Source organism: Daphnia magna, linkage group LG6 (genome assembly GCF_020631705.1).
Source record: "Daphnia magna isolate NIES linkage group LG6, ASM2063170v1.1, whole genome shotgun sequence".
Classification (NCBI taxonomy): domain Eukaryota; kingdom Metazoa; phylum Arthropoda; class Branchiopoda; order Diplostraca; family Daphniidae; genus Daphnia; species Daphnia magna.
This window is the reverse complement of record NC_059187.1, coordinates 9,071,767-9,096,111: the sequence shown is the minus strand read 5'-3', so window position 1 is coordinate 9,096,111 and position 24,345 is coordinate 9,071,767. Positions and strand designations below refer to the sequence as shown.

Genomic DNA, 24,345 nt, shown 5'->3' with positions numbered 1-24,345 from the left:
TGAAACGAATTTTGTGGGATTTTTTTCTTCTTTGACTTGAAAAACATGTCACGATGTGCAGTTTCCCCCCTTTTTTTTTTCTTCACAGTCCCCCGGTGCGAGAAGAGCTTGTGGGGTAGTACCAACTAGTAGTTAGCATCGATATGTGCGTGTGTGTGTGTGTGTACTTTGTCATACAGAAATTTGGGGTTTAAAACAGGGTTGAAAACACGGGCTACGAACCATTTCCATAAACCAACAAGACGTGGGACTCGTGAAAAGACCTCAGACCCCCAGTGTGTGTGTGTGTGTTTAAAGGGGGGGGGACGAGTTCTAGTTGTGGTAGTACACGTCTATGTAGACTTTGGCCCTCCACTTGTCCCGTCGTCTTCTCGTCTCTTTCCTGTTCCAACGTTTCACTGTTTTGATCAATTGATCTCGCGTCCGACTCTTCCCTGCCGAGTGACGAGCTCTGCTGTTTGTCTTGCCAGCCTCAAATGCAGAATGCGCAGCAGACCTGTACACCCCCAATCCGTCTCTCACGCACCGACAGGGGGGGGTCCTCTCTCCTTTTTTTTTGGGACCTCTTCTTTCTTTATTTATTTATTTTTTTTTCTTATTTGGGGTACGCAAATATTGGCAACCGTGGGACACAACAGATAAGAATGCGGGGCCAACTGCTCAGACTAAGAGTTGAGGAAGTTTTGAGAGTGAGACCCTTTTACTCCGGAGCACACCGCTAGTGTAAGAAAAACAAATGCGGCTGCGAGTCTCTTCCGGTGTTCGTTGTTGATATTTTTTTGGGGGGAGGGGAGGGGAAGGGGGTGAAAGAAAATGAAATGAGGGGCTGTTGTTTGTTGATGAAACGTACCGTACCGACTGGCAAGAAAATAGAAAGAAGGAAAAGTAGAAAGAGTTGAAGGAAGTCGACGGATCGATTATAATCCATTGCTGGATGCGTAGAAATCAATACGCAATTGTTGTAGGTATAAAGTATACCTATTTATAAAGGGGGTAGGATGGGAAAAGTAGTGCTCCAATAAGACGAGAGAGAGAGAGAGACTCTGTTGGATGAGAAACTATACATCCACATGTACAAAGAAAATAAGAAGAGGGGAAAAGAAAAAAAAAACAAAACAAACACAACAAAATTGGAGAAGAGTCAAGAGATTCCGGATTTCGTGAGAGCTTCAGCCGGAAATGATGCCAATCCCGCAACCGTTCCTTCTATATATCGATCGTGACAGTGTTGTCTGCTTTGCCTCCCTTTCCAAAGTGTCTCTCTCTCTCTCTGTGTGTATGTGTGTGTGTTGGCTAGGTTTTGATATTGTGTGTGTGTGTGTGGTGCAAACGCGTTCTGTACACTTCTCTCTCTCTCTCTCTCTCCGCCCGATGGATGGATGACAGATATGTTATTGTATACACATCCGAGCCAGAAGCCATTAGCTAACGAAGCTTATATAGAGCGCCATGCGATCGTCGTCTTTTTTCTGTTGTGGTTTCCGTTTGCCGGAGTCGTCGCAACGTGAAATTCATCAGCTGCGCCGCTCTAACATCCGCATCGTCGTGAATATTGGGGTTGATCGACTACATTTGCCTCTTCTTTTCCTAAATGTGTTGGGTAAAGGAGAGGGGGAAAAAAAATAAAAAATAAAAAATACTTGGATCAAAAGTTAGAAAGGGAGTTGTTGTTGTTGGTCTTTCTGAAACGCCAACCGCATCCGAATGGGAGAGAGTTGGGTCGATGGCGCAGCAGCCGGTTATAATTCCATCATGACTTTGCACAAAATAAAACTCAAAGTTTATTCTTTATTTTATTTTATTTTTTTCCACACTGCAAGATCTCTTGCTGGGGTTTATACACAACAACAACAACAACATTGAATTACAGCGATTAATGATAGCCTAACTATAATACCTCGTTCATGTCCCTCCACATTCTTTTTTTTTCTTATTCTTTTGGTTAGCTAACCCGGGAAACTGCGTGTGCCCATTATCACACGGCGCCATCGTCAAAGCAAAGCGAATTGCTCCCAACCGCTTTGGGTGTGGACTCTGTAAGAACTCTTTCTGTCTCACTCTAGTTGAAAGAAGAAGAAAAAAGAAAAAAATGAAATACCCAAAAGAAGAAAACAAATTCTTTAAAAATAAAAGGCGAATTATTTTGGAAAAAAAGAGAGTGGATGTTGATAGGGCCATCCATCGTCTAGTGTGTGTGTGTGTGTGTACATCAAGTATAAAACATGTAACTCGTATAAATATGCCAAATAAAAAGGGGTATGGCAGGGACCTCCACCTTAGTTAGCACGAGAAAAAACAGGAGACGGCCCTCCTTTTCCCCCCCGTCCGTTCTCTCTTTTTAATTGCGCGTCTCCACTTGATTTGTACACTCTACTCGGGTGACAACGATCCGCTCTTTTCTCTTTCTGTCTCCGATATTTTACGACCTGATGGCGCAAGTTGTCGCCACACTCGTTTTTATTCCTCCCCGAACGATGTTGTTGTTGTTGTCGTCGTCCATTTTCTTATTAAAGGCCGATGCACGAAAGCGCCCAACCCCTCCAAAACGGGATGGGGTTCAACGTTTCGTTGAACGCCACCAGCTGATATCATAGAAATATTTGTATTAAAACATATCCCATATGGTATTCACTCTTGTAATATTCAAAAGGTGTTTATTTTTTTATGTTTTTTATTTGTACTTCATTTTTTTTTAACGTTGATTTTTATGTTGTGCACTTTCCGCCCTTCTATCTTAATGCTCTCCTGCTATTAATCAGTCGACTCAGTCACTGTCTTTGCCGCTTGTCTTCTTCAGTGACAGATTGATGGCTCGCAAACGTCGACTCGTGCGCGCCCTCCGCCTCCGCTTGAGAAAAATAAAGAAAGAAAGAAGAAAAATTAAAGAACAATTTTTCTTTTTCTTTTCGGGGATATGTTTTGGATTGCCTTTGGCTTCCCCGTGGTGATACTTGTATAGTACTAGTAGTACAGTGTGCCTATCTCAATGCTAGAGAGAGAGTATTGAAGAAAGGGGGGGGGGGGCGCGACCAATCTGCCGTGAAAGTGCTCCCCGAGAGACGCTGATCTCGACTTTTTTTTTATTTCTTTCTTTTTTTGGGCCATGGACGAGACTGTAGTCTATCCAAGAATAGCTCTCTTACTCTTGTCTATCTTTTGATCGATGTCGCTGTATCGAGTGCTGGGAGTGTGCAGTCAAGTGGAACACACACACACACACACAAAATAAGTTAAAAGAGAGCGAAGGTGGTCACGAATGTTCATTCATGAATGGAGGCCTTGGCGTGAAGCGAGAGTCCAAGCGAAAATGAAAGAAATGAGATCACGTCGAAAACGCTCCATCATCTGCCAAATAACGACAACAAGACACACACACACACACACACAAAATTGCGTTTAAATGAATGTTTAAAATTCAGTTCATAGAGAAATCAGTTTACCCTTTGATCTGCGTTTAATCGTGATTTTCATTTTTTTTTTTATCATCAATCTTTTCTATGAAGCAAATCATTGATTAAAAAGTGAAAGTCTTTTATTATTATTATTTATTTTTTGTATGTGTGTGTGTGTGTGTGTGTGTGTGCGTGCTTCCCGCTGTCGATGCTTGTTGTTATTGATTGGGACGGAAAGAGAGCGCGCCCTTGGTCAGGAAACGCGTCTGGCTATTTATTTTTCTTGTCACCCGTGGCGAAATTCGCTTCAAGTGGGTTTGGCCTCTCACTCATTTCGCCTTTCCACGTGTGTGTATATATTGCGATGGAACGAGTGTCGAGTGTCCAAATGTCGCTCGAGTCTTTTGCCTCTGTTCTCTACGTGTCTATGTTGTGTGTCTGATGTGTGTGCAAAAGAGATCCCAGTGTGAGAATGGCTTCCGCCTCTGAAAACTATTCCAGCTCTTTGGTGATTCGCTTCCCCAAACGTGTCACACACACACACAACGTTGTACGTCTGCATGCAGGTCTTCAATAACACGGGATTAAAACACTCCACCCAACTCGGACAAATATTGTTCCAGAGTAACGTTATTTTCTTAGCTCTCTCTCTTTCTCTCGCTGCCTCTTCGGAGAGCGGAAGTCTTCACTGACGACCAGCTCACACAGCTCAGCGATCGAGAGTCGAGTGTGCCACTTCAACTTGTCCAACGTGCTTGGCAGTTCTCTATTTATTAGCCATTTTCTAGCACACCCTTACTAACGGGGAAAAAATAGATCAAAAGCAAATGTTAAAGAAGCAAAAAGAAGAAAAATATACGAAACTGCCAAATGCTCGGGAGAAGCCCACTGAGTCAACATTCTGTGTGTACGGTTACTTCAAAAGTATTTCTTTTTTTTTTGTTGTTGAAAGAATGGGGGGGGGAGAAGGGAACGCCTTCGACCGCTCAAAGTTGACCGCTATTGATTTCGTCTACTCTTTTTTTTTGCGTTCATGTTCAACTTTTCTTTTTCTTTTTTGTTAGTTAAACTTTCGTCCCTTTTTGTATATGTGTGTGTGTGTGTTTGCACCTTTCAAGAAGAATGAGATGGGCTTCTTTTTTCTTTTTCGTTCCATTCCACGCGTCGCCTCTCTTAATACTTTGACAGTGTCAAATCCACGCCTTTCAAATAAGCGCCAGACCCAGATCTCCTGCTGCGCACTCTCCCACGCTTCGGCTTGTTCTCGTTCCGCCTCTTCCTTTTTTCTTCTTCTTTCTTCGTCCTTTTTCGCTATGGATTTTCCTCAGCTTCAACTTGAACGCCTTTTCCCTTTATCGACATTTGCTTCTCCTTTTCCTCGCAATTTTTTTGTTTTAATTTTTATTATTCTTTTAGTTTAGTTTTTTTATATCAACAACGCACAAAAATCCTAGAGATCTGCTACGAAAGTGATCCCTCATTTTTCAACAGCAAAAAAAGAAAAGAAAATGCCGGTCACGCACCACGTTGTTTCATTTTACATCGTGGACGACAAATGCCGTATGGATATAGAAAATTGTATGAAAGGCTATTTGGGCATGATAGGATCATCAACCGTTAAGGGATAAACGAAATCGATCTGCCGCGCTTGCCATGAAATTGATGCGCATCCGTAGCGTGCCGCACGATATAGCCGGTGACGTCTAATAATTAGACAAGAGCCGTGACACACTGTCCCGTCGTGATGCGAAAGAAGAGATCCAACCTTTTTTTTTGTTTTGTTCGACGATCTTTCTAACCTTTTACGGTCGCCTGCCGCGCACTCTGACCTTCTCCGTGTACGATGATGAGTTTTTATTTTTGGCAGTCATCGTTGAAGGATCGGGTGAAGTAGGGTGTGTGCAAGCTTATAATGAGACTCGTTAATGATATTCGCTACTGTTCTTGCGCTTAGTACTTTTCCTAGAATTATGTACGTGGAATTATTATTAAGATCATTTCGCATGCAATATTCCGAGTGAGTTGCATCTCTCTTCCTTTCCACCACCGGAGGGGAAGGGAGGGATTTTATCGATTCGGATCTATCGCAAAAAAAAAATAAATAAGCAGAACAAAGCGGATTCAGCTTACCTCCCCCTAAAAAAAAAAATATTAAAAATAAAAAATTGCAAGATCCAATGACAACAACAACTACATCTCTGTTTGTTTTCCTCCACTTTTTGAAAAAAAAAAATAAAATTTTAGTTGGACTTTTGGTGTTGGACGACGAAGACGAGGAGGATCACAACTTGGATGATCACATTTCCGCGCAACATCAACAACAACAATATCAGACGCCTCCATCGAGAGGTACAAACAGTAGCAGCATGGGCCGCCTGAATGGCCGCCAAATGGGACATCCGTCGTCGACGGGCATGACGACCCTGGTGTCGTCATCCTCTTCGTCGAGCGGATCGACGTATCCGCATCGCACGGCAATGATGATGGCGCAGCACGTCCCGCATTACCAACTGCCGCCTACACGCCGCCCCACCATGCCATCCATCCGCACCTCTCCGGCTACGGTGTCCAGCATCCGCACCATGTGGCCAATAACAGTTTTAGCACAAAAGATGTCATGGACAACGAGATGGACAGCGATCCCACAACTCTACTCAAACAGGCGCCTTGCAGCTCCAAATTTATTCCTGCCGGTAATCAAAACGTTGATCCCCTTTTTCTTTTCACGGCTGTCGGTTCCGTTTTCCGGTTCGTCGCTTGTCCGTCTGTCCACTTTGTTTTATGCGTTTGGCCATTGAGAAACGGGCGTATACCATTTTACGCTCCTTTTTTTCTTGCTTTTCTTGCTTTTCTTTTGCGTCGCATTAGAACGCGGATCAAACTGATCTAGCGAATAAAACGGCCATACCAGGCAATAACTTTGGGGTGCCCGTTTTCTGGCATTTTGCCTCTCCGCCAGAGACCGTCTCCTCCATTCTCTCGGTTATGTTTTTGTTGTTGTTGTTTTTATTTTTATGTGGACGGTATTCATTGGTTTATTTGTCTCTGTCTCTCCGCATTTTGCCCGTCTCGCTTTTATTGTCGTTGGTTCGGCCGGATGCCGTCGCGCTCTTTTTATTTTTTACGGCTCAGTCTGGTTTAGAAAGCGGCGTTGACGTCGGAATGGGCTAAACGCGCTAATACGCAAACGAAATGAGAGAGAGACTGGGGGAGGGATAGCCTTCATGTGGTGGTACATCATTTAAATAAAGTCGGCAACACCAACTCGAGAGAAATAACAGACTGCCGTGTGTGTCGCTAATGTCTTTCTAATGTCCTTCTTATTCTTGTTTGTCTCCCTTTTTTCTTTTCTTTTTTCTCCTCGTCTTTCTGGGATTCGATTACGAACTGCACAGACCTGCCCAAGAACTCTACGCTGGACTACAAACACAATTTGGCCGGCAGTCCGACCAAGAGTAATAACGACATGAAACAGCAGCAACTACAACAACAGCAACAGCAGCAGCAGCAGCACAACCCGACCGGTAATGGCTCCGCTTTTTCCAATTGGTTTTCCATCGAATCCATCATCCCCGTCCATTGCAGCTTTCTCAACCCTATCACCCACCCCCCCCAATCTCTTATCGTAACTTTGCTCCGCCATCTTTTTCTGATCGACTAATCAAAGAAAATCCATTTGTTTGTGTGTGTGTGGGTTGTTTGATTACTGGATGATGATGATGATGATGGGTGTAGGTGTTTACTGAGAATGTCCGGCGTCCGACCGCAGTCGAGTCTTTTCAGCCCTACCAGCCCACACAGCCGGAACGTCATGGGCGGTGTAGGTGGATTGCGGAAGAGCCTCAGCTTCTCTTCGCGCTGCTCCTGGAAGTGCACGGCCATCTTGTTGATGTTGACTTCGGCCGTCCTGGCTGCCGCCGTCGCTTATCTAACAGGTATACATATTTGATTATTCCCACACGAGTCCCCTGCTCGACATCCACCAAGAGATGCAACATAAAAAAAAAAGCAGAAATTTGAAAACAACGGGGATCCATTGTCTTGTTTGTTTTCCACTGGGCAACGAACGATAAATCCCATCGATTAAGGATACAGGTCCCCCCCTTAAGGGGCTGATCATTAGTATCAATGACGGAAGGCTATCGTTCACTCGCCTGACTTTGTTTTCTTTCGTGCTCTATCGTGACCTCGGTGACGAATCCTTTTGTCTGTTTGTTCCCGGTTTTGTGAAAGAAAGACAACAGCTCAATCGATTGCCCGTCTGACCTTTTTCCGCTTATTTTTATTTATTTATTTATTTATTTATTTATTTATTTTTGTCTTTTTATCTTTTTATTCGCCTGGATGATGTAGCGGCTCACTTTGTCAACTGGCCACCCCAGCCGGCCAAATCTCACGCCGTCATGGTGGACGGCGGCGTGGACAGTAACGGTTACCTGACTACGGTCGTCGACGGTGTCAACGGCAGCGTCGTGAGCAGCGGCAACAGCATCGGCAATCATGGAGGTAATAACGCCTTAGCCTCTATCACGTATGTCCGTCTTTCCGAGCAAGAACAGAGCCAACTTGTCCAGCTGGCTCGTCTAGTCGCTTTCAATCAGCGACGTGGTCGTGGTCGTGGTCGTCGTCATTCAGCCAATATCCCCATTCTGCCCACCACCGCTGTCCGACTCCCCACTTTTTCTTACCCCGCTTCCCCCTTGCGCGTTGTGCACAGTCATCGGATGAAACGGAACGTTGCGGCCGCCGGCCAGCCAAAAGAGAAAGGACGAGGTGATCAAAACGATAAGCATCAGGAGGAGGAGGAGGAGGATGGCGACGATGTGATCTGGGAAATGCTGCGCGATTGGATAGCCCAAGAGCAGCGCATGATGGCGGCTGATCAGCCGCCATCGGAACGGCCTCAGCAGAATGAGGAGACGCCGGCCGACGGCGTCGAGGCTTTCGAGAGCAGTGGCGATAACAAAGAGTCTGGCATTGTCAACAAGGAAAATGAGAAATCGGATAAAGTCGTTACGGCTGAGCCGAACGAGGAGAAGAACGCCGATGCGGGCATGGCGGCTGGAGGTTTTGTCGATGACTTGGTTCCGTCCGAAATGGCCGTAGCCGAATCGCTTATTCTTCTGCCAACTGCCACGCCATCACCTCGTCCAGCTGTTGGTCCAATTTTCGCTCGGCAGCCAGATCGGCCGACGACACAACGGCTGCAGCCAACCTCAATAATAACTGCGCTTGGATCGTCGGATTCATCATTCAACCGAACGGCGGAATCCACTGCCATTGCCGGCGGGCATTTGTTATTGCTGACCGAGAGCGAGAACGAGAACGAAAACGATGACGACACTTCGACGGAATTCGCGTACGACGATCACGTCGTCGAAATCGTTCCGTTGGATCCTTTCGGCACGGCAATTCCCGTCCCGGCGCCACAGCTGCGTCACGAAGAGGAGCTCACGTCTCCTTCGCACCGACCTCCCATGAATAAAACAACATCCAATTCGGCGGTGGATGTCGTTGCTGACAGCCCGTCTCATCCATCAAACGGAGGCGACAACGAATTAAAGCTCAAGCTCCTTGACGAGCCTCTTTCACCGACTCACGCGCTCCGTGCTCCTCTACCGACCGACGATGAAGTCAGCACGATCCAGCCGGCAAATGATGACGTTGCCGGATTATGGTCGACCGAGGCTGGTGGTGGGCCAACAGCCCCGCCAAGCGATGGATCGGCTTTTCTTCACGCTCTTGAAATTCCCCGTCGTCTAAATGCTAATGTTTCGCAGTCGACGCCGTTGAACGTCACTAACGACACTCTTCCGCCGGACGCCGATGAAATTGAGCCGGATCCGAGCGTCAACGGCACTTGGCCGTTGGTGATTGTGCCTCTGGCTAGGCCTTTGGCAGTCACTGACGATGCTAATGGGGTTGTGATGGACTCCTCCCATGCCTCGATCCTTTCAGTCAGCCTGGCGGGCAATATTTCTGAAGAACTCTTGTCACCCTGGGCGCCGCCGGACGTCATCAGCTATCGCGGCCCTGTTGTCCAGTCGGCTATCTTTGCGCCCGAGTCCACCACCACCGTCTCCTTTGTCGATGTAGACAACGCCGGATGCCATTGTCAATGCCCTTCTGACGCTCTTGTTACTACCACTAGTACTACTACCCCTGATCCTGTGCCCACCGATGCCCTACCGACTTCCCTCTTCGTGACCCAATCCATTCCCGAGCCTGTCCCGCTCAGCTGTCCACCTCCTCCGGCCTGCGTAATGACAGAAGCTTTAACTAACACCACTACTACCACTACCACCACTACTACCACCACTACGGCAAAGCCAATCGTACCGACGGAAGCCACAACCACTCCGACAACAACAACAGCCACAACTCCGACTACCACTAAGATGATCCCTCCGATATTGATCCTAGAAGGTGAGGGGAGGAAGAAGGATTTCAAAAAAAAAAAAAAAAAATGGGGCATATTCCGGCTGACTGGGCTGTGTGCTATGCCTGGCAAGAGTTTTCAGATTACGATTGAAAGAGGGAGAGATTGAAAAAAAAAAAAAAAAAATTGGCGAATGCTAAGGGGGAATCTTGACGCTGCTATGCAATTTGTGGACGAATGGATGGGCTTCAAATTATTGCTCCGCACGGCTGAATTGGGGAAATATCTAAATTGTGCCCAGCGCTTGGGAACCCAAACCTCAAACATGTTTTTGAATGCCCTGCTTTAGTGTTGAAACACCAACACTTGTGTTTTTTTCCCCGGCAAGTGACTCGTCTTCTTCTATTTGCTCTCCGTTTTTATTTCATAATCTCACTTCTTATCCCTACTTCCACAACTTTGGCACTCTTCCATTCGTCTCCCTCTCTCTTCTCTCTCTCTTTTCGTATGTTTTTGACGAGGCGTGTCGGCTGTGTTTGTGCTGTTTATGGAACTGTTTTCCGTATAGTTGGCTCGTCTGTACGTTACTCACCGCCGGGACTGACAAGATTGCAAAGTCTACATAGAAAGACTTGGATGTTGATTGTAAATGAACCCGCTCCGTCGCTTCTGGTTTCTCTTTCTTTCTCACACACACACACCCTGTTTTGTTTCTCTTTCTCTCTCTCTCTTCTTCATGCTATTCCGCACATATAATACTTACATACTTTGGACTTGTTTTTTATTGTGATCAGATGGAGAAAATTGCTACCGCTGATGGGCTATCTGTCTTTGACTTGTCAGATGTTCTGTCTATTTATTCTTCGTTATCTTCGTCTTTTTTTTTTCTTCTTTCAAACAAAAAACTTCTTCTTTCTCTCTCTCTCTCTCCCTCTTTTATAATCTCGGCTCGTCCATCCGAACACAAACACACAAGTATCCTACTCCCTCACCGGAAGCGCACGATCTCCTTTTCTTTCCGATGCGGGGGAGGAGCGGGTTCACCTTTTTTTTCTATTTGCTCCTTATCAAAAAGCAAACTGGCAAACAAAACAAAACAAAAATCTTGTAAAACTTATAATGGTTTCTTTTGTTTTTTTGTTTTTTTCTGTTTGTCTTTGTGTACTTCATTCATGAGTATAGGTAGCAACACGTTTCCGGCTCGTAGTTTCCCACCAGACGGCACGACGTTTGCCCAGGTGACACTGGGCGACAAGATTTCCAACGTCATACCGCCGTACAGCTACTGGAACATGCAGTTCTACCACTCGGAAGCGGCTTATGTGCGCTTCGAGCTTGGCCTACCCCGCAGTGCTAGTCTCGGACTCTACGGACGCCGGAACGCCCTGCCAACGCACACCCACTACGACATGCTGCACATCATCAGTGGCTACAAGAGCCGAGCTAGACGTGCTTCCACGGTAATTTTTTTCTTTCAAAATGAGATCATAAATGGTTTTGTTTGTTGCTCATTACCATTTGATTTGATTTTTTGGTGGGGAAAACAAGTCTTTGGTACAGAAGGAAGTATTGCATTACATGGAACCTGGCCATTGGTTCGTTTCGCTTTACAACGATGATGGAGATCCTCAAGAGGCCACCTGTCTCATCTCGCTGGCCCGTGACATGACTCTCAGCTGCCCACGAGGATGTAACGGCAATGGCGAATGCATCTTGGGCCGATGCCAATGCAAATCCGGTTTCGGCGGGGACGATTGCAGTGAAAGTAAGTTTTTGATTTTTGATTTGAAAAACAAAACAAAAAGCAAACAATTCAATTAACACGAAATGTTTCTGTCCATTGGAAAAACAAACAAAAGGTGTTTGTCCAGTACTCTGCAGTGGTCGTGGTGACTACATCAACGGCCAATGTCAATGCAATCCAGGATGGAAAGGCCGTGAATGCAGTTTGAAACACGATGAATGTGAAGTACCGGATTGTTCTGGCCACGGAAAATGTTCTGGTGGTAAATGCCTGTGCGGACGCGGCTTCAAGGGTGAATTCTGCGATATCGGTAATAATATTTGATTTGATTTAATTTCCTTCAATTTCCTCAGCTTATCATTTTAAAAAAATGTGCTAAATTGATGTTCTTTCTGGCTGAAAAATGTTATTAGTGGATTGCCCGCATCCCACCTGCTCTGATCATGGATTTTGCGTTGACGGAACTTGCTTGTGCAAAAAAGGCTGGAAGGGTCCGGATTGCGCCCTCGTGGACAGCGACGCCATGCAGTGCTTACCCGATTGCTCCGGCGCTCAGGGCACATTCAGTTTGGAGCTACATAAATGCGTTTGCGCTAGCGGTTGGACGGGCGACGATTGTTCCAAATCGGCCTGCGGCATCAATTGCGGCGGACATGGAAGGTGCGAGGCTAGCGCTTGCGTCTGCGACCCAGGATGGACGGGCGAATTCTGCCAAGAACGACTCTGCGATTCGAGATGTAACGAGCACGGTCAGTGCAAGAATGGCACTTGCCTTTGCGTTACCGGCTGGAACGGAAAGCACTGCACTCTGGAGGGCTGCCCTCGCGACTGTTCCAAACGAGGCCAATGCAAATCGACTGAAGGAAGTGGGTGGAGCTGTCGCTGCGAAAAAGGGCTGGGAAGGGCCGGATTGCAGCATCCCTTTGGAACTGGAATGCGACGATGGCAAAGATAACGACAAAGACGGTCTTTTGGACTGCGAGGACTCTGATTGTTGCGCCACTCGCCACTGCAAGAAATCTCCGTTCTGCGTCACGGCGCCCAAACCCATCGACATCCTGTTGCGCAAACAGCCACCGGCCGTAACGGCTTCTTTCTACGAGCGCATGAAATTCCTTATCGAAGAAGGAAGTCTTCAAAGCTACGCCAAACAGGATGCGTTCAATGAAAGGTAAATGAGACGCGCTAACATTCAATTTACAAACTGTGGAGCATAACAATTGATGCCTATACTTAATTCTTTTTAATATCGGAGGGTTTTTATCGAGCGTGGTTCCTTTCCGGCTTTTCATAATCTTTTCGCTGTATTTTTTTTGCTTGTTACTTCATTGGGAATTATAGACACTAACTCAAAACAAAAACGAAAACGTACACACAACGCACTATTAACTCAACTAATCACTTTTGGCTTTATTGTTATCTTCTATTGTCCCTTTTTTTTGTCTTTTTCCATGCTCAGTATGTTCTGGAGTCACTTCAATTCGAGGTACAGTAGCATGCGACATCTTTGTGCACGCTTTACGGTTTAACATAGTGTAGCTTATAGTTGTTCTATTCGTCCAAACTTCTGGCAATGATGAGCATAGTCGCGTGACCAAATGTGAACACAGGCAATGGCATATAATCTTCATCATTTATTGACAGTCGATCGGCGGTGGTACGAGGCAAGGTTGTGGCGGCTAGCGGACTGGGGCTCTTTGGCGTACGTGTCAGCAGCAGCAATCCATTGGAAGGTTTCACGCTGACGCGGAGACGATGGCTGGTTCGATCTGATGGTGAACGGAGGCGGTTCGGTCGTCATTCACTTCGGACGCACCCCTTTCCGGCCAACATCGCGAACAGTCAACGTACCCTGGAATGAGGTGAGTTCTGTTCAAATTATTCCCTTGGGCAAACCCACTGGAACACACAAAACAACCTAATTTCGTAATCGCTGCTCCGGTAGGTGATCATTTTGGACGTGGTAACAATGAAAACGGAAGACGTTTCAACTGCTCCGGCCGTCAGCGTACTGTGCGAAGCTCACGATTATGACGCCATGAGACCAGTCGTTCTAGCCACCTGGAAGCACGGTTTCCAGGGATCCTGTCCAGCTCAGAGCGCCATTTTAGCTGAATCGCAAGTTGTCCAGGAGAGTCTGGAAGTACCGGGCACTGGGGCTCATTTGGTTTACCACAGCTCTCGAAGCGCTGGTTACCTATCGACCATTCAATTGCAATTGACTCCCGATGTTATTCCGCCATCACTTAGCCGCATCCATTTGAAAATCACCATCGAAGGTGTCCTGTTTGAAAAACTATTTGAAGCCGATCCCGGCATCAAGTACACTTACGCTTGGAATCGCTTCAATGTCTACAGGTAAAGTTGAACGTTGTTAACTGAAATTCGTTTTTATTTCTAAATGCCTAACTGATTTAATCATTTTAATTTCCTTTAGGCAACGTGTTTACGGTGTGACTACGGCAACAGTCAAGGTTGGTTACGAGTACACCACCTGTCCCGACGTCTTGTGGGAGGTGCAGACGACCAAATTGAGCGGTCATGATATGAGCATTTCAGACATTGGCGGATGGAACCTAGACATCCATCATCGTTATAATTTCCATGAAGGTATACATTTTATTTTATTTCATTTCATTTTATTTTATTTATTTATTTATATATAAATATACCGAGCTCTAACTGAAACTGACAAATGCGCTTTTCATCAGGTATTTTACAAAAGGGCGACGGAAGCAACATGTACTTGCGCTATAGACCGGAAGTGTTGCGAACCATTATGGGAGACGGACACCAAAGACCACTCGAATGTTCCAGCAACGCTTGCGAAGGCCCAGCTGTCAAGCAACGCGTTCTGGCACCGGTGGCTCTGACAGCTTCGCCCGACGGCTCCATCTACGTTGGTGATTTTAATCTCATCCGCCGGATCGGAACAGACGGCAACGTCAAGACGCTTCTTCGACTCAATGCCACCCGAGTATCTTATCGCTACCATATGGCGTTGAGTCCCGTGGACAATGTACTGTACCTGTCAGATCCTGAAGCTCACCAGATCATTCGCGTCCGCAACATGAACGATTACAATGACCCGGAACGCAATTGGGAGCCCATTATCGGATCGGGAGAGCGTTGCCTGCCCGGCGACGAGTTCAATTGCGGAGATGGCGGTTTGGCACGTGAAGCCAAATTGGCCTATCCCAAAGGAGTAACTGTTGCAGCCGACGGAACTGTTTATTTCGCCGATGGAACCAACATCCGAGCTGTCGACAAGGACGGGCTCATCAGCACGATTGTCGGCAATCACCAACATCGCACGCACTGGAACCCTATGCCTTGCGAGGGCACTCTGCCACTTGGCGAAGTGCGTTTGCGTTGGCCGACAGAGATTGCCATCAACCCGCTCGATGGCGCCCTCCACATAATCGACGACCACATGATCGTTCGACTGACTAGCGACGGCCGGATGAAGATCGTTGCAGGTAAACCGCTCCATTGCCCGGCCAGCCCCACCACTGATTCGGTAGATCTGGCCACTCAAGCTGGATTGGTGATGCCGCAAAGTTTGGCATTTGGACCCAATGGCGACCTTTACGTGGCCGAAAGCGATTCGCAACGCATCAACCGCGTTCGACGGATCGGAACCGACGGCAGGATTATTACGGTGGCTGGAGCTGAGTCGAAATGTAATTGCCTGGACTCTGGTTGCAACTGCTACGATGAGGAGCGTCACTTGGCCACCGCTTCGCGCTTCAACACCATTTCAGCCATCGCCGTTTCGCCGGACGGTGTTTTGCATATTTGCGATCAAGCCAATTACCGACTGAGGGCCGTCACGTCGAGCCTACCCACCGAAACGGGCACGAGCAGTACGACGTCGTTTGATATTTATTCGCCCGAGACGCAGGAAATCTACGTCTTCAATCGATTCGGCCAGCATGTCGCCACCAAAAGCCTGGTGACGGGCCGCAATATCTACCTTTTTGGCTACAACGTCAACACTAGCAATGGAAAAGTCAGCACCGTCACGGACTCGGCGGGCAACAAGATCTTTTTGCTGCGCGACTATTCCAATCAAGTGACATCCATCGAGAACACGCGCGGTCACAAATGTCGCCTGCGTATGTCACGCACGCGTCTGCTGCAAGAGTTTTCAACGCCAGAGGGACGCAATGTCACGTTTGATTATCACGGATCTACCGGATTGCTCAAGTCTCGGGTGGACTCCGGTCGCGGTCAAGGCGTCTCGTACCAGTACGATGATAATGGCCGTCTCATTTCCGCCATTTCTCCCACCGGAGAGATCATCAAGTTAACTTTCGATCTGAGTCTGAAAGGGGCCTCTGTTCAGGTGGTGCATGGCAACCGCAGCCCAGTCGTCTACTTCATCAAGCCGGGCTGGTCTGTCAGCAAGAAAATCGGACAGGCCGAAGAAGTGGTTTCGATGCAGCCGGACAGGAGTGTTGTGATTTTGACGCCCTTTGGCCACGTCACGGCAACCGAGACCAGTCCGTATGCAGCTGTTTTGGGCGAATCCGACTCTTCGCTGGCCGAAACCTTTCCCGTGCCGGCCAAGCAGAAAGTGGAGATCGGCGGCGAACTCGTCAGTCGATTGGAATGGCGTTACTTTGTCCGACGTCGGCGGGCCGAAAAGAAAGATTTTGTCCAACTGGGTAAAAGAATGCGCGTCAACGGCGAAAACTTGCTGACGGTCGAGTACGACAAAGAGAGTCTGAGCGAGGCTGTCTTCATGGAAGACAGAGCCGTTGAGCTGCTCAACATCACCTACGACGATATGTCGAGACCCATCAGCTGGACGCCCGGACGATCTTCTTCCTTCGCCGGCGTTGAAGTGAGCTACGATCGATTCGGCCAGCTGGCCATGTGGAGACAAGGTGATCTCTCCGAATCCTACAATTACGACCGATCTGGTCGTCTGGCTGAAGTGGTTTTCGCCGACGGTAGCAAGTTGATTTATTCATTCCGCGACGCGTTCGCTACCCTTCCGTCGCAATTGACAACCGAACGCGGCCACACGTTCCTTCTCCATCATAACAACATCGGAGCTCTGCAATCGGTGACGACACCACGCGGCCACATCCACTCGTTCGGCTTGCAAATGGTTCCGGGTGCTACCAAGTTCTTGTACCACTCTCCGGCCAGCCGCCTACCCTTCCAGTTGCTGTTGGATGACCAGGGTCGCGTTCAGTCCAAGTTGTACCCTGCCGGCGCTCGTATTGTCTACATTTACGACGAAGAATCTCGACTGGCCAAAATTATATCGGGCGTCGCAGAGACATCTCTCGACTATTACAGCGAAACTGGTCTGCTGAAAACGGCCGAAGTCAAAGAGCGGCCAGGTTACGAAGTGCGGAACGAATTCAAGTACCACGGAGGTTTGGTCAAAGAAGAGCGAACGAAATTCGGAAGCAAAACTGGGCTGGACAATGCCAGGACTCGTTGCAAGTACGACGGTAACGGGCGTTTGGCTTTGATCGAAACGGAACTGAACGGTCGGGAGCTTCCGCCGCACGCTTTCTCGTACAATCAAAATCTGGGATTATTGGAGGGTGTCAATGACTTGCGGGTTTACCGCAACGCTTTCAACCGCACCGTCATCCAGGATTCGACCAAACATTATTTCCGCATTTCGGATCGCGATCAACACGGACGGACCGCAATGGCCCTCATAAACATCAAAGGTTACGACGCTTTCAAATTCGAGCTGGATTTTGATGTCCGCGGACGTGTGCGCCATCGTCGCATCACCATTGGCCAGAAGCTTTCAAGCTACAACGTGACGTACAACGCTGAAGGCGGATTGCTCCAAGTCCAGCACCAATCGCAGGGATTCTCGTCTGCCGGATCGTTGGGAGGCGCCGGAGGAAGGAGTTACACCTACACGTACGATGACAACGGCAACATTTTGACCATGTCCAATGGAGAACAAGCTAAAATCAGCCTAGTTTACGATGCTGGTGACCGAGTTAGCTCTTTCGGGGAAGGGCAAACAGTGACGTATGATTCGCGCGGTTTCGTTGTCCGTCGCGGCGCTCTGAAGTTGGCGTACAATGACCGCGGTCAGCTGTCGTACGCCAGCAGTGACGCAGCCAGTTCCAAGTTCCGCGTCTGGTACAATTACGACTATCGCGGCCGCCTTTCTGTTTGGCGAGACGATAAAGGCAACGTGACCCAGTTCTTCTACACGAATCCGCTAAAGCCTCAGTTGCTGACGCTTTTGCACTGGCCCAAAGAGAGCCGCACGCTGAGGATGTACTACGATGTCAACGACCATTTGATTGCCGTCGAGTCACCGGAGCAACGCTGGTACGTTGCGAGCGACGAAACGGGCACACCTTTGGTCGTTTTCAATGTTCATGGATCCGTGATGAAATTGATGGAGAGGACGCCGTTCGGGTCAACGGTTCTGGACACGGAGTCTGGCGTCTACATCGGCGTGGATTTCCGGGGCGGAATACTCAGCCCGCATACTGGAATGGTTCATTTCGGTGGAAGAGTTTACGACCCGTCGATCGCCCAGTGGCTAACACCCGAGTGGGAACACCTAGTCTCGCGGTTGAAAAATCCGCAAGACATCTTCGTCTACCGCTTCCATGGCAACGATCCCATTAGCGTTGAAAGAGAGACCCGCTACATGACAAGTAACGAGCAATAGTCTGATTCCATTTGATTACGACTCGAGTGTTCTAAATTTTTGGTGTTTGATTGACTTACAGGTCTAGATGACTGGTTGCAATTGTTTGGCTACTCGTGGAGCAACATTGTTGGTGCAGAGTATAGTTCGGCAGCCGTTTTCAACCAACTTTCTGAAATGGACACGAAAAATGCCGTTGGCCATTTTGGAGTCATATCCGGCCTGCGTTGTCTGACTGAAAACGTGCAAAATGGATTTTCGGTCCTGAGCTTTGTGCCCCCTCCGAAACTGCGGTCGGGAGGCGAGCTTCGTCGCAACCCTTTGCCTGGTATCGCTTACAGAAAACCGGCTCTCGGTGAAGGTATTTTGCTGTCACGAGCAGGAGGTCGTGTCGCGGTCACCCTGCTGCCCGATTCACAAGGCAGCAGCGGTGGCATCTTGCAAGATGTTTTGGGCTCGGTGCTCGGTGACAGTTCTACCACACACTGGTTAGACATGCGCACCGGAACTGGCCAACAGGAAATCTTCTATTTCGTCAAAGAAAGTCTTGCAAAACTACGTGACGACCAGGAGGATTTGAAACGCCTCAGTGGCCAGTTTAACATAACGCTGGTAGAAAACCCTGCCGAACAAGGTGGTGGTTCCGAATTACGGTTAGCCAATGCTGATCTGTCGGTCAGCATCAGCTACGGCGTTGAAGTTGATGCGGCCAGACAGAGAATTCTCCGCATGTCTCATCGGCGAGCAGTTGAAGCTGCTTGGCTTCGCGAGAAACAGCTGGTTGAGAGCGGCTTACCCGGTCAACAAGTCGACTGGAGCGTTGAAGAAAGAGTAGAACTGATGACGAGCGGACGAGTCGATGGTTTCGTTGGGTCTGATTTGCACAGCATTTACGACTACCCGCAATTGGCAGATGATGCCAGTAACATCATCTTCCGAAGAGACGACACGAAGCGCAAACGACGCAAGAGCCACCGTCTTTCGGCACGCCAACAAAGACGGGGGCTTTCGCAACATTGAAAGCACGGTTGTATAATCAATCCACTAACAGATCATCGTACGTTGAATATACTCTAAAACAGTAATGTGCTTTTTAAAAGAAAAAAAAGAAAAGAGAACAAAAAAAAAATTATGATTGAAATTTTTGTCGTTCTACTCTGTAACCTTTGACGGAACCACCTGCGTTGTATTTTGCGTCATCAGAAAACTACTCGAGCCGAATAATGAAGCGTAGTCATCACCGTCTCATGTGATAATCAAATATCGAGATGGAATCCGAGTAGAGACATACTTCGACATATTTGATGGCTTTTATTTTCCTTCCCTGTCCATTTCTATATATTACAAACACACCCACCAGTAAAAGAGTATATATTGGAATCACTATTGACATTGGAACATGTTTTTTTTTTTCTGTATTTTTAAAGTTGTGTTAGAGTTGTAACGTTTTTCTGTTATTCCTTTCGTGTAAATATTTTCTTATCTACGTGGACGAAAATGTTTCGCCGACATCACACCGCCAGATTCATTTTGGAATTTCGCCCTTTTTTTCCCACATCATGCAATATATGTTGGTTTGAAGAGCGCGCTGTTTGATGATTCAAAATGCCAAAATTCTCCTTTTCATATGTACGTGTACGTTACTTCAACATGACGGGCCTTGTCATAATATTCACATCTTTATCGTATAATAATCTCGGTATGCAAGGCAAACAAAAAAAACTAATGAATCTGATCATGTGCATCTGAAATAAATACATATTGTTGTACTGTATGTCTGTGTTTCGAATTTTCTTTTTTAAAATACGGTAATTTACCTTTTTTTCATACATATTCCATTCGATCGTTACTGAACCAAGTTTATAAAAAAAAATATATAAATAAAAATAAAACTTCTTGTTGCTGTCATTGTTGGCAAGCTTCCACCACCAGATAGCGTAGGCTCCACGGTCCTATTTTGCGCTTTTGACAGTTCACTACACGCAGCAGACGGACTGATATTATGTACTGTAGAACTGTACGAGTTACTTTATTTCGAATATTGGATAAATCTTTTATTGAAGATTGATAATCTTGTGGGTTACATTCGTCGTTATATTCTCCAATTAAATGGCGGCGCTTAGGCATAGCTTACAACGAGAATTGTTTTCGCCTGCCGAAGAGAGACTTGTTGGTTTGGTTCACGTTACTAGTGTAGGCAAGAAGAAAAAAGCAGTTCCTTGTTTTTTATGTGTAGCTGTTACCGCAGATCAAAGTATTGGAGCGGTTATATACAAAGTACTGAAGCTGTCACATTAAAGTTACAGAATTACATTTATTTATATTTCTAAATCATTAATTTGATTAATGGTTCATTTTCAGGTGAAGAAAACCGAGAAAAATAATATTTACAAAAAGAAAAGCAATTGGCCCTTGAAAGAGCTTAAGGTTGTAGATGGCATTGATGGAAACAAGGTTTGAAAAATTTTTCGTGTAATTCGTAATTGTGTTATTGACCTTTATTAATGTATCAACAACCGATTTTCAAGCTCCAGAATTCTAATTTTTTATTTTGCATTGCCAGGAGACTGCTGAATTCAGCCTTCATTTTGACAAGGTTTATCATTGGTCAGCATCAAATGTTCAAGAAAGACTTCTATTATTTTCCATTCTGTGGAAACTCTGTTCAAAGTATTTGCCAAAGCAAAGCCCAATGTTTAACAACATACCTCCAGGCATTACTGAAGATACTGTAATACCAGAAGCATCCACAGCACTAGACCATGAAGGTATAAATTAACAGTATTTGAAAAAGATATCTAAAAATGCATAGTTTTGTGTTAGTGAGTGGCAATATGGATGGAGGTATTGGTGATGAGGATTATCAAGCTCTTACTGATAGAGAAGAAAAAGACTTGGAGCGATTATTGTCACAGTCTGACAATGCCTTGAGCAATGCTGAAAAGTTTATGGAACAACTAGCAAAGGACTTGTCTTTACTTGATGGGGCATGTTTTATTTCAACAAAAAAATTTTCTTAACGCATAATGTTGATTTTGATTTTTGCGCCAGGCCAATATTCAAAGTTTAATGGGTTCTGAAGCCCAAGTGATACAGTTGCTAAACCTCCTTGAAGCAGCTGAAAATGAAGCAGCATCAATCGAAACAGAATTGGACAAGTATGAAAACATCCTTCTCCAAGCTCGTGTAGCAATGGCAACAGTAGGGGAAAAGAATGTATCGTTGGAAACTGCCAATCGTAACAACCGCCTTCTTCTTATGGAACTCAACAATTTAGTTGTAAAATTTCTTTTCTGAGTTTTGGTTTTCGCTCGCAGACAACTTATTCATTCTTTTTGAAATCCCGTAGGCACATCTTGATATCCCACATGCCCAACAGGTCACGTTAAATAACCCCGACTTAAACAGCCCAACAGGCCTTCAAAACGCTATATTAGCTGCGAAATCGCTTCAGCGAGCTATGAACGCTGAGTTGAAACCTGGTATGAAAATCGTGTCTTAGGCAAATGGATTTCCCTAGACTTCATTTCAATCATTTACGATTTCTTTCTTTTACGATTTCCATAGGAATTGAGAAAATGGTTGCCGTTCAAGACCAACGCCGCCAATTAGAAAAATGGCGGGCAAAGTTTACGCCCACAGTTACCCGTCAATTGAACAATCTCTTTATTCACCTAGTAATATGACCGTCTTCATGGTTTTTGGCTCAGTCTAAGCTTATCTAAAGTAACGAATTTTTCATTTTAGAGCAATGATTCTGGAGAAACTAGCAGCCAAAGCTCTAGGAGTTCCAGCTCATCCCAAACAACTGTTTCTTTAGCCAAGCACGGAAAACTGCATTCCCAACTCCAAATGTACGCCCCTTTAATGCACTGGCTCAAAGCAACAGACCATGGCTGCTACGAGAAATTACTTGAAGTGTATACGACTTCAATAAGTAAATTATACGAAAGAGATTTGCGCCAGTTCTTTGATGAGGCTCGATTGAAAGTGATTGGACTTCGGGAGAGAAAACGTAGAGTACCACTGCATCGTCTTGTTATCGTTTTGTGTGCTGTGTCCTTAAACAACTTTCCCCTGTTGTAGTCCGTGGAAGTGACTCGGGTTCAGAGGTTGGGGCCAGACATTCCTTGTCCATAAAGAATCCATCCGGAACTAGTGTTACCGCAGCAAGCCCTAGTGGGACAATACAACAACCAAGTCAAAATTTGCTAGGCAATGAGAGAGAGCTTTGGACGGTAAACATTGTCCAAAACAGTATCTTTTCTTGATTAACAAAGCTTCAATGTATTTATTACGTATTGTTTTTGCTCCCAGGTTGAGGTTGACATTCATGATAGGAAACGTTTAGAAGATTTACTTGAATGTGCGCTTGCGGAACTGGAACCTGTATGTCTGGTGGAACAAGAATTCTGTGTGGCATTCTTCGCATTGGATCATGGGGGCCACGATGTGGATGAGTCATCAACAAGTCAGAAAACTCCAGAACGATCAATTAACGAGGAAGTGCGGAAAATGATGAGTGTTTTATTTGCCGTCCTGGAACCTGAGCTTGTCAGCTTTCTTGCCACCTACGAGAAAGTAGATAGCTTGTAGGTGTTTTTAAGAACCTAAATTATGGATTATTGATTACTTATTTTCGCCATTTTTAGTTCTCCTTTATATGTTCTCGTGAGGCTGAGCCAGCATGTGTTGTCTGCAACTGATACTGGTTCTTTCCTCAGTGTTACCTTTGGCTCGTCGTTGGTTCACGTGAAACGATCATTCGATCGATTTTTCATGACCCAACTTCGATCGATTGAAGATTCTAGACAACCTAGAAAATCAAAATGCGGGATTCTTCCTTTTATTTCGAATTTTGAGGTATATACTTAAATTTTCGGATCTATTCTACTGTTTACTAGAATAGCTACTGTAAGTTGTAATCTTTAATCATTTCTTTCCTTTGAAGGAGTTTTCTGTGATCATTGAAAATATCTTTAAAAACTCGGAGCGACGTGTTGATGTTGATAAATGGTACACACGTTTAGTTCGAGCCATGTTTGACGTCATACCAAAGATTGCCGTTGAAAATTCGAAAACTCCGGCTGATATCATCAAAATGGGTATTTAGTCTATTGTTTTTATTTCATTATTTTCGTGTAATATCGGATTTGAAACAGCAATTATTTCTAACCTTTCTTATCTGTATACGTCTCTTAGAAAATTATCATCGGTTACATGCCTTGTTATCGCAATTAAAAATCGCTGTTCTTGAAGCGGAGAAGAAGGAGGCAAAGCAACGATATCAGGAAGCCCTTCAGTTGTATGTTATCCTCTATTTTGGAAGGCCTTTGGAGAAGCTGAATGTAAGCATTATTTAAAGTGATAAAAACTGCAGCTAATAGCGTTTCACATTTACGTATATAAAAAATGTATTTGACAGATATTTTTTGATGGTGTGCAAGCAAAAGTTTCTCAAGGAGTTAAGGAGTCGGAAATTGGATACCAAATGGCATTTAGTAAACAAGAGCTTCGGAAAGTAATTTCCATTTACCCAGGAAGAGAAGTTAAAAAAGGCCTGGAATCTCTGTACAAAAAAGTTGAAAAACATCTCTCTGACGAAGGAAACTTGTTACAGGTAATAATTTTTCAATATTCATAATGTTACATAATGAAACGCTGTTAAATAGGTTGTGTGGCGTGCCATGCAAGAAGAATTCATCCGTCAGTATAAGTCCCTCGAAGACATGATTCAGCGTTGCTATCCGGGATCACTGATAACGTTAGATTTTTCGATGAGCGATATTCTTGAATATTTTTCAGATATAGCACGTTCTCACTAGTTTTAAAACGTAACTTGTTGAAACATTTCGAAATCGTAAATAAGTCTATATAGGACACGGATATGGAGTTGTATCATTGACCAGATTTTGATGGGAAATATTATGAACAGTGGATTCGGTATAGATTTTTGACATTGAAAAATCAATCAGCTTTGTCATCTCATGAAAATCTCTTAAACTCGCTTTTTAAGAGGAGTTCACGTGATGCCTTGTTGACTATTCCTTAAATATACATGCACACTTGTTGGAAATAATGGGTGCTGTTTTTCGTCGAACAAACTAAACATTGTTAATGTGCAGCTAGGTGGATTGCTGTTGCTCTCCCTTGTAAATCTTTTTCGCCCCATTATTAA

The 24,345-nt window shown here is 45.6% G+C and overlaps 2 protein-coding genes across 2 annotated transcripts in view; both read left to right on the top strand.

The window, feature by feature from the left end:
• The window catches only part of LOC116924629 (teneurin-m), a 56,658-nt gene extending 36,717 nt beyond the window's left edge, over positions 1 to 19,941 (top strand). Inside the window, 17 exon segments of the mRNA XM_045175324.1 lie at positions 5,637 to 5,911; positions 5,914 to 6,085; positions 6,788 to 6,913; positions 7,124 to 7,327; positions 7,746 to 9,818; positions 10,954 to 11,231; positions 11,320 to 11,536; positions 11,631 to 11,825; positions 11,929 to 12,401; positions 12,403 to 12,686; positions 12,975 to 13,001; positions 13,160 to 13,265; positions 13,267 to 13,377; positions 13,461 to 13,873; positions 13,953 to 14,125; positions 14,227 to 18,174; positions 18,250 to 19,941. Coding sequence (XP_045031259.1) covers positions 5,637 to 5,911; positions 5,914 to 6,085; positions 6,788 to 6,913; positions 7,124 to 7,327; positions 7,746 to 9,818; positions 10,954 to 11,231; positions 11,320 to 11,536; positions 11,631 to 11,825; positions 11,929 to 12,401; positions 12,403 to 12,686; positions 12,975 to 13,001; positions 13,160 to 13,265; positions 13,267 to 13,377; positions 13,461 to 13,873; positions 13,953 to 14,125; positions 14,227 to 18,174; positions 18,250 to 19,187 — 10,013 coding nt within the window. The 3' untranslated portion in view covers positions 19,188 to 19,941.
• Positions 19,942 to 20,128: 187 nt separating this feature from the next.
• Positions 20,129 to 24,246, top strand: LOC116924633 (exocyst complex component 1). Its single transcript, XM_032931152.2, has 15 exons — positions 20,129 to 20,444; positions 20,529 to 20,621; positions 20,731 to 20,935; positions 20,991 to 21,154; positions 21,219 to 21,446; positions 21,517 to 21,649; positions 21,735 to 21,844; positions 21,915 to 22,182; positions 22,254 to 22,405; positions 22,485 to 22,759; positions 22,820 to 23,030; positions 23,119 to 23,272; positions 23,370 to 23,515; positions 23,593 to 23,787; positions 23,840 to 24,246. Exons 1-15 carry the CDS (start codon positions 20,277 to 20,279, stop codon positions 23,990 to 23,992), a joined length of 2,655 nt encoding a protein of 884 aa, XP_032787043.2. The 5' UTR covers positions 20,129 to 20,276; the 3' UTR covers positions 23,993 to 24,246.
• The last annotated feature ends 99 nt before the right edge of the window (positions 24,247 to 24,345 follow it).